Source organism: Delphinapterus leucas, chromosome 1 (assembly GCF_059928025.1).
Source record: "Delphinapterus leucas isolate spDelLeu-1000000601 "Yukka" chromosome 1, BTC_Dleu_Yukka2, whole genome shotgun sequence".
NCBI lineage: Eukaryota > Metazoa > Chordata > Mammalia > Artiodactyla > Monodontidae > Delphinapterus > Delphinapterus leucas.
This window is the reverse complement of record NC_143129.1, coordinates 62,441,694-62,456,109: the sequence shown is the minus strand read 5'-3', so window position 1 is coordinate 62,456,109 and position 14,416 is coordinate 62,441,694. Positions and strand designations below refer to the sequence as shown.

General features: G+C 39.7%; 1 protein-coding gene across 1 annotated transcript in view; it reads right to left on the bottom strand.

Moving 5' to 3' along the window:
- The window catches only part of TNFSF4 (TNF superfamily member 4), a 48,668-nt gene that overhangs the window by 22,051 nt on the left and 12,201 nt on the right, over window positions 1–14,416 (bottom strand). The window contains exon 2 of the mRNA XM_022565234.2: window positions 1,334–1,382. Within this exon, the coding sequence (XP_022420942.1) occupies window positions 1,334–1,382 (49 nt within the window). The remainder of the gene's footprint in view (window positions 1–1,333; window positions 1,383–14,416) is intronic.

The window sequence follows — 14,416 nt, the reverse complement described above, 5'->3', positions numbered from 1 at the left end:
CAGATGGGGCTGGGGTTCAAGAGCAGAGAGAATATAGCAGCTAGCAGTTATCACAACATACCTGTGGCAGGAAATGGAGCCTCAAGGTTTCCCTGGTTTTACAAAACCAGGAGGGATTGGCAATTCGGTGCTTCCTTTCTTGCTCAATGGATAGACTAGGGCAAAGGGTGGTGGAAGTGCCCCTTGCCTGGGTCCTGCACACCCCCTCCATGCAAAGCAATTGCTTTTAACTCTTCTCTGTCCTCTCTCCACTTGATCATGAAATGAAAATTTTTCACATGCCCTGGGCACTAGACCTACCAACAGCATGTGTTACTGGCCTTTGCCAACAGTCATTTAAGCTTAGTTATGCTGTGATACTAAGTAAAGCTTAGTAATGTCCGTGGGCTCAGATTCCGCTCATTAAGATGCAGGTAGAAGAGCTCAAGAATATAGACCTACTTCTCCCTTCTACCTTTTTATTGCTAGTATTTCCTGGAAGCTGCCTTGGGAATAGTGGTTGCCACAGGAGAAAGAAAAGGAAGAGTAGGAGGACACAGAATGATGGATTTCGTAGCTTTCTGTGGGGCCATTTCAAGTGCAAATCAAAAAACCAAATTTCTTTTATTTCTACGGTAGCCTCAATATCATCCTGGATGGTCAAGCAACCACATCTCAAACTCCCCACTCTGCCCCATGTCCCTCAGAGATAGGAAAGAATAGGTACTTTACTGAAATGTGCACTGCTGGGCACATTTCAGTAATTCTTGCTTTGTATCAAGTCCATGGGAAATACTTTGAATTGAAAGTAAGGATTACTTATTAGAAGGCAAGATATACTTTCCTTTAGCTCAGGAGGACTTAACAAATGAATATCCATACAGAAACTACTGGTGGTTGTTCAAGTATTAATCATGGATCCAAATACTGCTGTCCAGGTAAAGTATCACCTTGACTTCAAGTCCCCCAACTCTCATTAAGGTAAAATCCCGTCCTATAATAGAATTACTGGGGAATGACAAGTCTTACAGTCAGACAAACTTGTAAGAAGTAAAGCCTTAGTTTTCTTACCTAAAAAATGAGAATAATTCCTACTCAAAGGGTTCCTGGGAAGATTAAGTGAGGAATATGAAGTAATACAGTGACAAGCACATATTTGGTAACTAATTACTCCCCTTTTCTTCTTTATACACCTTCTTTGTCCCTAATGAAAACAATATGCAGCCTCCAACAATTTCAGGATTTAATGTTTCCCTAAGAAAAGAGAGAGATCTTGCGTTCTGGGAGAAATTAAGAGGCTGGAGAGAAGATTCTTTTAAAAATATGAATCAATTAAACTTTTGACAATACTTACTGGTAAACTGTACTCTGATACTTTGGATTGGAGGGTATTGAGATGGCACCTAAAGGAGGAAAAAGTATATATTTTTAAGAAAAAAATGAACAAATGGAATTCATATCCTGTGAAGCAGAAATGCAGTAGCCTGTAAAGGGAATGACTTGATAAGAGATTTGTTTTTTTCTATGTAGATTAGACCCAGCCTTCCTGCCTGCCCCCCTTGCCTTTCTATAACATCTCTTAAGGTAAGTTAGGAGTCTTCTTCTCTTTCGTGCAAGCATCTAAGTAAGATCTGTCCTCATTTGCCAAACTCTTCCTTGGTATATTGTTTTGGCTCACTAATCCCCAATTTCCCATTCTGGATGACAGAGCACTTAACAGTCACCTTCTTAAGAAACCCATTCAGTCATAGAGATACTTCATGGACAAGGCTGTGACCAATCAATCCTTCATGGCCACAGACTCCCAGAATGCACTGGGAGTGAATTCTGAAAGCTTCCTGACTGCTCGCTTTTTCACTGGAAAACAGGAGTAAGTGTCCTATTTTCAGGGCATAAAGGCAATAAAAACTGTTCTAAACCTTCAGAGATGAGTAGATCTGCGTGTAGCATTTTTTAATGTTGGGTCTTTCCCTACTCTTTTACCATGTGAAAAATCTAACCTGAACCAAGTGAGTACTCAAAAGCAAGAAAGAAGTAAAACAATGAAGAAAGGAAAGCTAATAAATAAAACGTCTGTGGAAATTTGGTGGTTAAAAGAACGAAGAAGTTCAATATGGAGCAAACTCCAAAATATTAATATATTAAGTGAAAAAAGCAAAAGCAAAGGGCAGAATCATGTATAAAGTACATTACCATTTGTGTCAAAAAATAATGATAATGTTTGTGTGGGCACTGAATTTATCTGACAGAATATAACGTTGCCTCTGGGGAAAGGAACTGGAAGCCTGAGGACAGGAGTGGGGGGGACCCTTACTTTCCATGGTTTACTTTTTTATATTTTATAAATTTTGTATTACCTACTAAAAAAGGAAATAGAATACGAAAACAACTACAAAAACCCACCACCTACTGCACCTGCCAAGGACAAGAGCTCCTCCCACCAGGCTATTTTTGGCAAGATGTCCTGATCGAAGGTGTGGGGAGGAATTTGTTTTCATACTCTGGGGTGTGGAATCCCTGCTTCCCACTTTCCTGGCACACTCATAGCAGCAGTCAAACAGATTCCACTGGGGCCTGCCCATGCAGATGAAGAATCCCCTACTTCCCTTGTACATAAAATCAAAAGCCTCACCAAGCTTAAACCAACAGGCAGTGTAGGAAGAAGGAGAGCCTTTCTGAGCCCTGCCAGTGCCTGGGCCCCTGGAGCGATATTAGTCAGCAGTGAGCAGGTGGAGAGGTGTTGACCTGGGAAGACTTGACAGTCTTCAGCTCTCTCCCCTCTGCGGACTGTTTGTGAGGCTGAATTGCTATCCTTCATGCTTAAAGCAATGTTCTGGAAGAAGGCCTCTCAAAAGGCATATTACCCAGTCACGATCACCATAATCCCCTGGGTAAATGAATACCTCCACTGCTCTCTGGGCAGGTTGGTCCCAGCCTGAATGGCCACCTTGTTAAAGTCAGAAGCAGCCTGCGCAGTTGCACAAAGAGCCCAGGGCTCAGCATGCAGCAACCTGGTCCTAACGCCAGCCAGGCAAGTATGGTGTCATCTTAGGAAAGTTTTATAATTTCTCTAGACATCAGTTTTCTCATCTTTAAAAATTCCTCCAAGATCACAGACATCCCTTTCAGCACTAACTGTTCATGATTTAAATTTTAAAAGTTGCAACTCTAAGTCAATTTTAATAAAAGAGAAAAATAGGAAGCTTCCTCACTCCAAATTTGCATAAAGCTCTCTGACTTAAAAGTTCTTGTGGTTTGATCATTTGACTGACTTTGCAAAATCTCCAAAAGGTTCCTGCAAATAAAAGAAATTTCCTAGTGTTCTAAAATACTGTGATGACTAAGTAGGGGCAGTAATGACCAAGAGGACATTCTGAGACCAAGATGCTGAGAGGCAGCAAGGAAAGCACACGTGACTTCCTCTTTCAGGTAGATGCAAATGCAACTCCAGATTCGGGCTTCCTTTCCTTCTCCTGAAGGTCACCCAGTATTAGAAATTTGTATATTCTCACAAGTTTCTTCCTAGCATCAACACCACCAAGCCTAGGCAATGTTGTGAAATAAGACGGTGTTTCCACTTGCTCCATGCCCTTCTACGACTCTTCCCTTCATCCTCCATACCTGATCGCCTCATGCTGACTACCCCACTGCCCAGAAATACCCTCACAGTGCCCAATTCAAGGCCTTCCATCACCTGGCGCCAACCTCCTTGTCAAGCATCACCGCTACACATATCCTTTCTGTGTCTTATGCTGGAGCCAACCATTTCCTCTAAGCTCTTTGCCCTTGAATAGAGCCTGGTAGGACAAAACAGAGGGCACAGGCTTGGGAGTCAGATTCAGTTCAAATTGTGACTTCTCTAGTTTTGTGAATTTGGAAATGTTGTATACCATTGCTGAGCTTTAGCTTTCCTGTCTGTGAAAATAAGGCATAATATTATTATTGGAATGTTCCAGGAGATGACTGTAAAGCTTAAATAAGTTAACATATGTGAAAGTACCGAGGAGTTTGCCTGGCACATGGTAAGCATTTGAAAAATACTTGCTTCCTTTTTTCTCTCCAACAAGAATGGCCCTCCATCTATGTCGACCCATGAAAATATCACCACCTTCAAGGCCTAAATCAAATCCCTGATTTTTGGTCTCCCATAGCAAGTACTTAAAAACCACTCTATTCACACGGATGTTTATAATAGCTTAGTTTATTATTGCTAAAACTTGCCAAGCAAAAGCAATCAAGATATCCTTCAGTAGGCTGAATGGATAAATAAACTGTGATACATCCAGACAATGGAATATTGTTCAGTGCTAAAAGGAAATGAGCTTTTCAAGCCATGGAAAGACACGGTGGCACCTTAAATGCATATTACCAAATGAAAGAAGACAATCTGAAAAGACTATATACTGTATGATTCCAATTATGTGACATTCTGAAAAAGGCAAACTATAGACACAGTTAAAGATCAGCAATTGGCAGGGGTGAGGGAGGAGGGAGAGATGAACAGGTGAAGTGCAGAAGATTTTGAGTACTGACACTATTCTGCATGATACTCTAATGGTGGGTACATGTTATTGTTCATTTGTTAAAAATCCATAAAATGTACAATACCAAGAGTGAACCCTGATGTAAAAAATTTTTTTAAATCACTCTATTGACTTTCATTCTACCACCACTGGATACATGTCTCATCTCCTCTACAAGACTACTTAGCTGTGTGCTCTTGGGAAAATGGCATTACCTTGCTGATTTTTAGTTTCTTCATCTGTAAAATGGAAATAGTAAAATCTATATCCCAGAGTGCTGTTGTGAAGATTGAATGAGATAAGGTATCTAAATTTTCAGTACCTGACCCGGAACACTGTAAGGAGTTGATAAATGTCAGCTATTATTCTTGGATGCCCATGAGAGATAAGATCCATGTCATGTTCTTAATTTAGTCTATATAACACTATTTTAGCTTTATATATGACTACAGAATGAAGGAATTAATAAAATGAAAAATGAAGTCCAACAAAAGTCCTAAAATATCCCTCTGGCTCTCTGTAGCCCAGAGAAATACAAAAGAAATACAAAAGAATCCTGGCTTCATAAGAAAGGTTACCAGAAAACAATCAGAAAATATTAATTTTACCCACATGCACAAACATGGTCTTTTTCATATCAAGAAAATCAAAACCCTCATACCTTCTCCAGATACTAAAAGAAAATGGAATATATCAAAGGTCCCAGAGGGCTTTCATGTAAGGACAAGCTATACAATAAGGCTTCTTCAATATGCAAAGTCTGAAGAGCCAGTACCATCCTCAAAGGGGAACGGAAACTCCTATAAGTCTACACATCAGAATCAAAGCACAGTCCTGAAGTTTGAATGAGATGGTTTCAGAAGCATGAGTATAAAAGAAGTCATCTTCTAACTGAACATTGTACTTTACAGATAAAGAAACTGAGGCCTACAGAAGTAAAGGGATTCAACTCCTGTCCTCCAATGAAAGTACAACTTTCATTATACCAAAACACAGTTTTCTTTCTCCCCATGCAAATTTCAAGTGTGGAGAAATTTCTTTGAAGACTTTATTAATATTCCATTCCTTGTGTCCACTTCGGTGCCAAGGTGGAGGAAAGAAGAAGTTGCCACACACAGCAGATTGGCAGGGTGGTGGTCTCACGATGACCTCATCATGAAAGTGCATAGGGAGAGCCAAAAGTTCAGGCTTCCCTCCTGGGTTTGAGGGCTGTCATAAGCAGAGCCAAGAAAACAGAGTACTCAGTAGGCAGCTGATATATGGACTATCTGACCAATCGACTGAATAATGCACATGTCCTGTCTAGGCACAGCTGATGATATGAAAGAAGGTCAGCTGTCCCACTGCTCTCCAACTCTAATGTACACTTGATTCACCTGGGAAATTTGTAAAAACGTGTAGATGGCCAGTCTATTCATAAAGATTCTGATTCAAAAGGTGTAGGTGGACTCAGTAATCTGCATTTTTACAAGCACCCAAGGTTCAGGATTTGAGAATTACCACACTCAACTGTGAACTCCTGAAGGCCCAAATCCAGAAAATGTATCTTCAACCATGCCCGTGGCAAAAAGCATGCCTGTCCCAAAGCTGGTGCTCAAAGGATGTTTGCTCTACTGTAAGCACTATTCAATAGTTGGTTGAATAGTTATATGATTGCCATGCTATTGCTGACTTGAAATAGCATCAACAATTATTGAGTATCTGTTATATGGCAGGCATTACATTCAACTCTAAGAACACAAAGGGAAAGAAGACACAATCCTTATTTTTGACAAACTTGTATGTCAACTGGAGAAACAGCTCCTCTACAAGAAAACCTTTGGTAAGCATCAACAGGCAATGTATGCCACAAGGTTCCAGAGAACAGAAAAATCATTGCACTCAATGATTTTGGCCACTCAAGAAGGAAAGACATGGTCTTAGGCCGTGAAAGCGAAAGATGACCCACATAATCCAAAGGCATTATATGGAAGAAAGGTCTAGCAATGAGACCATTCTTGGTATAGTCAAGAAAAACAATAAAAACTTACTGAGAACTTATAACATGCCATGCACTGCATTACTCTTTCTCAATTTCATTACCTTTTTTGCTATCCAAAATAATACTGTTAAGTAGAAATAGTAATTACCCATGTTTTACAGATAGAAAAATGAGAATCAGTGCTGTTAAGAACTTGCTCAGGAAGAAACAGGTATTAACTTGAGTTTGATTGAACCCCAAGTTCATGGTAACATCCTTTCTCTTTATCCTACTCTATTTTAGAGTAAAAAACCCCTATGAAAGCATCTGAGGGTTCAAAATTAATTTGAATTATTTTAATTGTCAATACTGAAAAAGATTAAAACATTAGGTTTTAGATAGTTGTCAAAATATTCAGATATATCTCAAAATATCTAGACATTCTCCAGGAAAGAGCTCCTCAGTCAATCCTACAAGGTTGTGTAGTATAGGTTGGCAAAGCCATTAGCTGGGCTCTGATTAGATGCAATTGTCCTGATAAGGGGCAGCAGGACAAGTACAAAGTAGGCAGCAAGCAGGTGATGCAAAAAAGAGTCAGAATTATGTCCTTTCCTGGCCTCTCTCAGCACCTGGAGCACTGAACTGTCTGAGAACACAGGTGGAAAATGTCTGATATCTAGCATTTACCCAGCAGTCTGTACCATGTTCCCAAAAAGGTGATGCTTGCTTCATGGGCTCATCTTTGGAACGTGTGAGTTTCTAATTCTGACTCACTGGGATGTGGCATGAGGCTGCCAACCTTATACTCATATGGCATTTGTCCTGGAGGGGGATGTATCTGTGGCAGGAGGGAATGATACTCATCAAATATGAAACCAGGAAGTGGGCTCTGTATTCACTATGTGGGCCTTGCCCTTCCTCACTTGATATCAGTCAAGATCCTAGGTGGGAGTGGGATGGGATGTGAATCAGTGGAGGATGGCGGGGAAACAGATCTGTGATGGGAACTCTGTGGTTCACCCTGCAACCTCCACTGGGATGTGAATGTCTCCTCCCCCAACATTGGGCTTCATGTCAATCAGAGGAGACCTGAGAGATCATGAAAGCACAGCCTCACAAGCTCTCAGGGTGTGTCTCAACAAGCCTCTGAAGAGGAAGATGGAATTTTCTACATTTACCCATTACAGTGGTCTGGGAAGGTAGACTCTCACCCTGGTGGACTTATTGTGTACTCAGCGGAAACTCCCTTACAAAGGCAAGGGCCCACACTTCGGATCAGCGAGGTTCAGAACCCCACTCAGAGAAAGGAATAGGAAGAATGGGCAAAAACTGATTCTTTGGCCAAAGAGTCTTCCATGATCAGAAAACTTTATCCCCAAAGTTACATTTCTTAAGAGATGAAGATGTGTGACTTTGAAAATCTTGCTGAATAAAGAGTCTACTGAGATTTAATGAATACAAAGAAAAGCCATTTTAACTGTCATTCAAGACTCTCTCTTTCTCTATCCCCACCCTTCACCATGGCTGCCAGCACCTTTTTGCTGTAATCTCTCTTAACTTTTACTCTCCTCGTTACTACACAGGCCCTGTGATATCCTAATATAGCCTCCTTTCTCTAACCACTTCCACTTTTCTTGTCAAATTTACTTAGTAATGGCAAGTCTCTACTAACCGACCCTCTCCCCTCTATCTCAGAGAACAGGAACTGTGGTTTCACTGTCTCAAATGCTTAGCAAATTAGCAGATTCCTAAGAGGAATATCAGGTATTCAGATAAACAACCAAATGAACCAAAAGCATCCATGTGGCATGAACATACCTTCAAAATTTTGTGATTTGCAAAATTTTGCAACCAATTCTTTATATCCTCAGGGGGAAGATTTTCTTATATCTGGGTTTCCCTTTCCACATTTACTGGGGAAATCCTTAAAGTACACTGACAAAGGGGTCTGCCAAAACATTTCTAAGAACTCCTTTCCTGTCAGACAGAGAAAGACAAATACTGTATGATACCAGTTATATGTGGAATCTAAAAAATACAACAAACTAGTGACTATGACAAAAAAGAAACAGACTCACAGATTCAGAGAACAATCTACTGGTTACCAGTGGGGGAGAGGGAAGGGGGGTTTGAAAGGTACAAACTACTATGTATAAAATAAGGATATATTGTACAATACAGGGAATATAGCCAACATTATATAATAACTATAAATGGAATATAATCTTTAAAAATTGTGAATCACTATGTTGTACACCTGAAACTTATATAATCTTGTACATTACTTGTATAATCTTGTAATAAATTTTAAAAAATTAAATTGAAAAAAGAAATAACTCCTTTCCCCACCTTGGTGATCTCCAGCAAAACACCCTAGTCTCTAAGCAAATGGAAGGGTTGGTTTACAAGGTACCCACTGCATTATCGTAAATCTTACAATGCCTTAAAAATAATGGCATTTATAAATAAACCTTTGCTCAGCTAAGGTGGAACTTAGCCCTTTAGACTATGCCCTGACCTTGGCTAGTGGCTGCATAATCACATAATATCTGACACTGGCTTGAGCCAACACCACGTGATTGCTCAAGGTTTTTTACATTGCCCCATTCTTCCTTAAGTACAAAGGGGGTAGCAGAATTATTACAATCAATATCTTTCTACTTGAAGTCACTCATTCCCCATCTCATTTGCTATATAAAAAAGGAGGCACTATTGCCTTGGAAAGGCAACCTAGTAGAATGGACAAGGCATTGGGCTGGGAAAAGGAACACTGAGGTATGGTCTTAGGCCAGAACAAGTCCTTTCACTTTCTCAGTTTCTAATATCCTTATTTTTATGTCCATCCTCAGTTAAGATGGTGGAATAAGCACTGTGGAATGAGGCCTGTCTAAGGACTTTTCCATACCAGAGATTAGGCAAATCACAACATTCAAAAGAGAAATCCCAAATTATTGGTAGATAAGAAGACCTTTTGAATAGAAGACCTTTTCAACACAATAAACCCCTTAGCTGTAACAAAAGCAACAATTTTTTCCCCCAAGTGGCTCCCTATGACGGTTAATGAACAATCAAGAATATCTTTTGTGTTGTTTATGCAATGAAGTTCTTAGCCTCATTTGCATGAGGCTAAATAATCCTCAACCTATATTCTGGTGTGAACTAAGATTGGTGACTGGTAAAAATCATAACCGGGGCTTCCCTGCTGGCTCAGTGGTTGAGAGTCCGTCTGCCTGCCAATGCAGGGGACACGGGTTCGTGCCCTGGTCCGGGAAGATCCCACATGCTGCGGAGCGGCTAGGCCCGTGAGCCGTGGCCGTTGAGCCTGCGTGTCTGGAGCCTGTGCTCTGCAACGGGAAAGGCCACAACAGTGAGAGGCCCGTGTATCGCAAAAAAAAAAAAAAAAAAATCATAACTGAACAGCAGTGGAATGATGATGGTGGCGGTAACGATAATGACAATGACATTTTAAACTAAAGCCTTCCTGTTAAATAACGGAAGAGAAACAAAGCACCTAATGCAAAAATTAAAGTATGCTCACTTTATAATCCCAACTGAGTAACTAGATATTGAAGCTACGTAGATAGCCCTCTGTGAAACTTCTTACTGAAGAGCTGTACCCTACTTGGTTATCCAATGCTTATCACGCACTATGTTATTGCTTGACCATCTTCTTTCTCCACTAGATTGCAAACTCTGAGAGTGCAAGGAAGACCAAGTCTTGCTTACCATTGCTTCCTCAATGTCTGACAGGTAACTTATTTTCCATAGATAAGTAAATAAATAAGTAAATTAATAAATGGTTGGTAGTGAGTTGAATAGTGTCCCTCCAAATTTATGTCCACCTAGAATCTCAGTATGTGACTTGATTAGGAAATAGGGTCTTTGCAGATGTAATTAGTTAACATGAGGTTAACTAGATTAGGGTGGGTCCTAAGTCTAACATGTGTGTCCTTAAAAGAAGAGGAGAGGACACACAGATTCGCACAGGGAAGATGGTCATGTGAACTTGGAGGCACAGCTTGGGGTGCTGCAACTACAAGCCAAGGAACACTAAGGATTGCTGGGAGTCACCAGAAGCTAGAAAGAGGCAAAGAAGGATCCTGAAGGATCCTTCCCTACAGCCTTCAGAGGGAGCATGGCCCTGCTGACACTTTGATTTTGAATGTCTATCCTCCAAAACTGTGAAAGATTAAATTTCTTTTAAGGTACCCAATTTGTGGTACCTTAAAAGGCAGCCCTAGGAAACTAATAAATCGTTGAAAAGATATTTGCATATAGTGTGAAATCACACTTACAACATTAAAATAATTCTTTGAATCAGTCTGATAGAACTAGAAAGGCCCAGGGAGATTATATAGTCTAATCTCCTTATTGTTTTTTAAAAAAAGTACAGCTCGGAGTGAATAAAGAACTGAGCTAGTGCCCAAATCCAAGTTCCCTTGCTCTTCTATGACTATATCACACATGCAATGATTTGCTTCATCAAAATAACCTATGCTGTATTATGCACTTGTTAAAGCTTCATTTGTTGTGTTATCTCTATTTGTGGAAGTAGATTTAGATCCCTATTTTAAAAGAATCTTGCTTCCCTTTATGCCAGGTTATAAATCTTTCCCCCAATTTTTCTTCAAAAGCAATTAATGTCAGAAAAGGAAACAGATTTTAAAACAGCCAGCCAAAATTCTTACGGCTTAGAGCCATGGCGTCTTGGCCAAGTGTAACGGAAAGAAACAGGACTAGAATTTAAATCTGGTCCTAATTTATAACCAGACCTTCCTATATTGACCTAGACAAGTCTCTATGCCTCAAACTTCCTCATTGTAAAAGTGCACACAAATATCTGTCTATCTTCCTCCGAGGTCACAGTGAAGAAGTGAGGACGAAAGTAGGGAAAAGATCACAAAACCAGAGATGGTTATTGCAAGTAGCACTAGGAGTGATGCCCCTCAACCTCCCGCAAAAAAAGAGCTTTGAGTTCCCAGTCTTCATCAAACCACATACAGGGCCAGATTAAGATCTTTATGGGCCTTGGAAGTTAAAAACGTTAAGCACCCAACACACAGGTAACTCAAAATATATTTTACATTGCTGAGCAGTAAAACATGTGTTTTACAACTTCTTTTATAACCCAGCAAAGTTTTTATAATTTCCCTTGATGACTATTTTGATGCTTGTTTATACATTTTTGTAATGTTAATTGTCATTTTCATCCTGATCTTTGCTTGACAGTTTCACTGGTTCTCTAGGGTTGTGCTGTGGCGACCTACAGGGCAGCCCAGCCTGAGGGTACATCATTTACACTCACTGGACACCCCCACAGCTCCCCACCTATATAACATTTTGGGAGTGTCGCTTTCTATCCATAAGCCCTTCTTCAATTAGTATTGGAAGAATTAAAGTTTGGGTCTATTTGCCCATCTTTCTGTCCAAGTATGTTCTTAAATAGCATTTTCAATGTTATCAAAGCTAGACAAATTTATACAAATTAATAACACATCAAACTTGCATTTCAGAATGAAAGGTTTGCTGAAAAGAAAGTAATGCATAATTATGCCCATCTTAGCTCCAACGTTTCTAATATTTTGAACCAGACCACTCTTCTAAATATAATTTTCTGCCCTATTTGGCAACCAAGTCATTGGAGAATTGGATGAACTACATCAACGTAAAGGGAGATGGAATGAGCCTGGGCCATGTGTTCTAAGTGTGCCATTTTAGATCTCTGAACCACTTTCAGACACTAACTTGATAACATTTTATACCCTCATAAATTCTCCCCTTCATTTTTCCTTTGTTCACTAATACAGCCATGAGGTCTTAATTAGACATCTATATTCAAAAATGCTAGAATTATACCAAGAGGGTTGTTTTTAGCCTTAAAAATTACAGTAGGAAAGTCAAAGTCCATGAAGTTAAGGTTAACTTTACCTATAATATGCTTTCTGAGATTTGAGTTATGGAGGGTTCGTGTGTGTGTGTGTGTGCACGCATGTGCGCACTATAAGGCAAACATTTTAGTGGTGGTATGCTTATGGAAGCGTGTTCATGAAAAATAATAATAATCTCAACATTTACAAAGCTCTGTAACACATTTGTTCCTCACAATAACTAAATTCCAATTTTTGAAAATGATTAAATTGACAGTCGGGATTTGGGGGACTTTACCCAGAGTCACAAAGCTAAAAGACTGGACTGAACCAGAATATTCTAGTTCCTAATCCAGTGTTCTCTCTCCTACACCTCAATGACTCCCCTAAAATTTTGAGAAGATATGTTGTATTTTTGTATGAGGAAGTGTTTTAATGCCTTCATTTGGCTACAAACAAAATGCACAAGCCATAGGATGCTGGGGAATCCAATTTCATCCTAACACTACCACATATGCCATATATTTTATCTGTGACTGTGAGAAATAACCCTTCTACTTTGTTATTCAGTTGTATCTTTTCACTCCCTAAATAGGAATAACAACATTGTACATGGCTCCTCCAACCTAAGTGATTCCAGGAGATTAATGTTCATGAGCCATGAATGGAGAATCCCTGAAGTGGGTGGGAAGCTGTGGGTTCTCTGAAAGTGAAGGGCACAGAAGTAATTTCCATTAAAAGAAACAGGATTGGAAGGGCAGGGTGGTCAGCCCCTAGGCAAGGCTAGGTCTACTCAGGGCTAGTAGCTAGGAGTTGAGGTCAGAGAAAAGGAATAGGGCCGATTATACTCCAAGGTCTATACCAAGAGCCCTTCTGCTTGCTTCCCATCTCTCCTCTGAGTGTGTATATTTGTTTCTATTCATGTGTACATATGTGACATTTTCCAGCATGATTCCTGTCCAAGCTATTCTGTCCTATTTTGAGTACTTGGGTCAGAACCCATATCTAAATTTTTCTTGTAGAAAATATCATCACTGTGTAAATAGTGAACAATATTAGGCCCTCTTGATATTGTTCATCCTCTTACACATGGATGAGCGCTTGGCTTCCTGAGAAAAGTGTTCTTAACTCCTCAGGAAATAAGAGTGGGTTCTCTTTAAAAGATATCCAAGAACTGTTAGTTTTACTGTGGTGCCCCCTAGTGCTATGTGAGATTAGACTCACTTTCTGTATTTGTCAATATGTAGACCACATAAGAGAAGCGAAATTTGGAGAAGCGACAAATTGGGTAATTTTTCCAGTATTTTCTTTTGCATAGAATGGAATGAAGTGTGTTCCCTTAGCATGAGTCACAAGACCCTTTGTGTCCTGCCCTCACCTAGATTTTCAGCTTCCTCTTCCTCCACTTTCCCCAATGAACTCTCAACTCCAACCATTCTGAACAACTTGCTCTTTTACCTAGAAAGCCTTCTGCCCCTACTCACCCACCATCATCCCTCTTATCTATTTAAAGAATTTCCACCTTTCTTCTAATATCAGTGAAGCATTACCTCCTCCTCCGGCTTTTACCCTCCCTGAGTTTCTGTTTTCCTGCCCATAAGTGGACTATGTCTAATGTCTGCTCAAAAATCCAACAATTCTATACATTTTCACTACCTCCTTTAAGAGCCTCAAAATACTTAGTGACAGATCAGTTCAATACTTCAGATGTTTCTTTTTAGCTCCCATAAAATTTCTTATAAAATGCAAATCCAATTACACTGAAAATTATTTCCATGTCTATCATAAAAAAATTCTTTAAAAACTTGTTAAATTACATGGGGACACATTTAATTTGAGCTAATCTGAGACAAGATTTTTTAATCAAAAATGCCTCTTTTTCTTCCTAAAGGATACAAAGTTCAAGTTATAGTCCGAAACTCCATCAAGAAACTGAATTCTAATTCTGGCCATCACTGATACAGAATTGGTCAGCTCACTTTCCAAATGCCTTCACTTCTGTCTTTCTCAGGAGTAAAAGTGATAAGAATGTAAACCTTTAACTGTGGGTGGGATGTGCTGAAGAATTATCACTAAAAGCACATCTT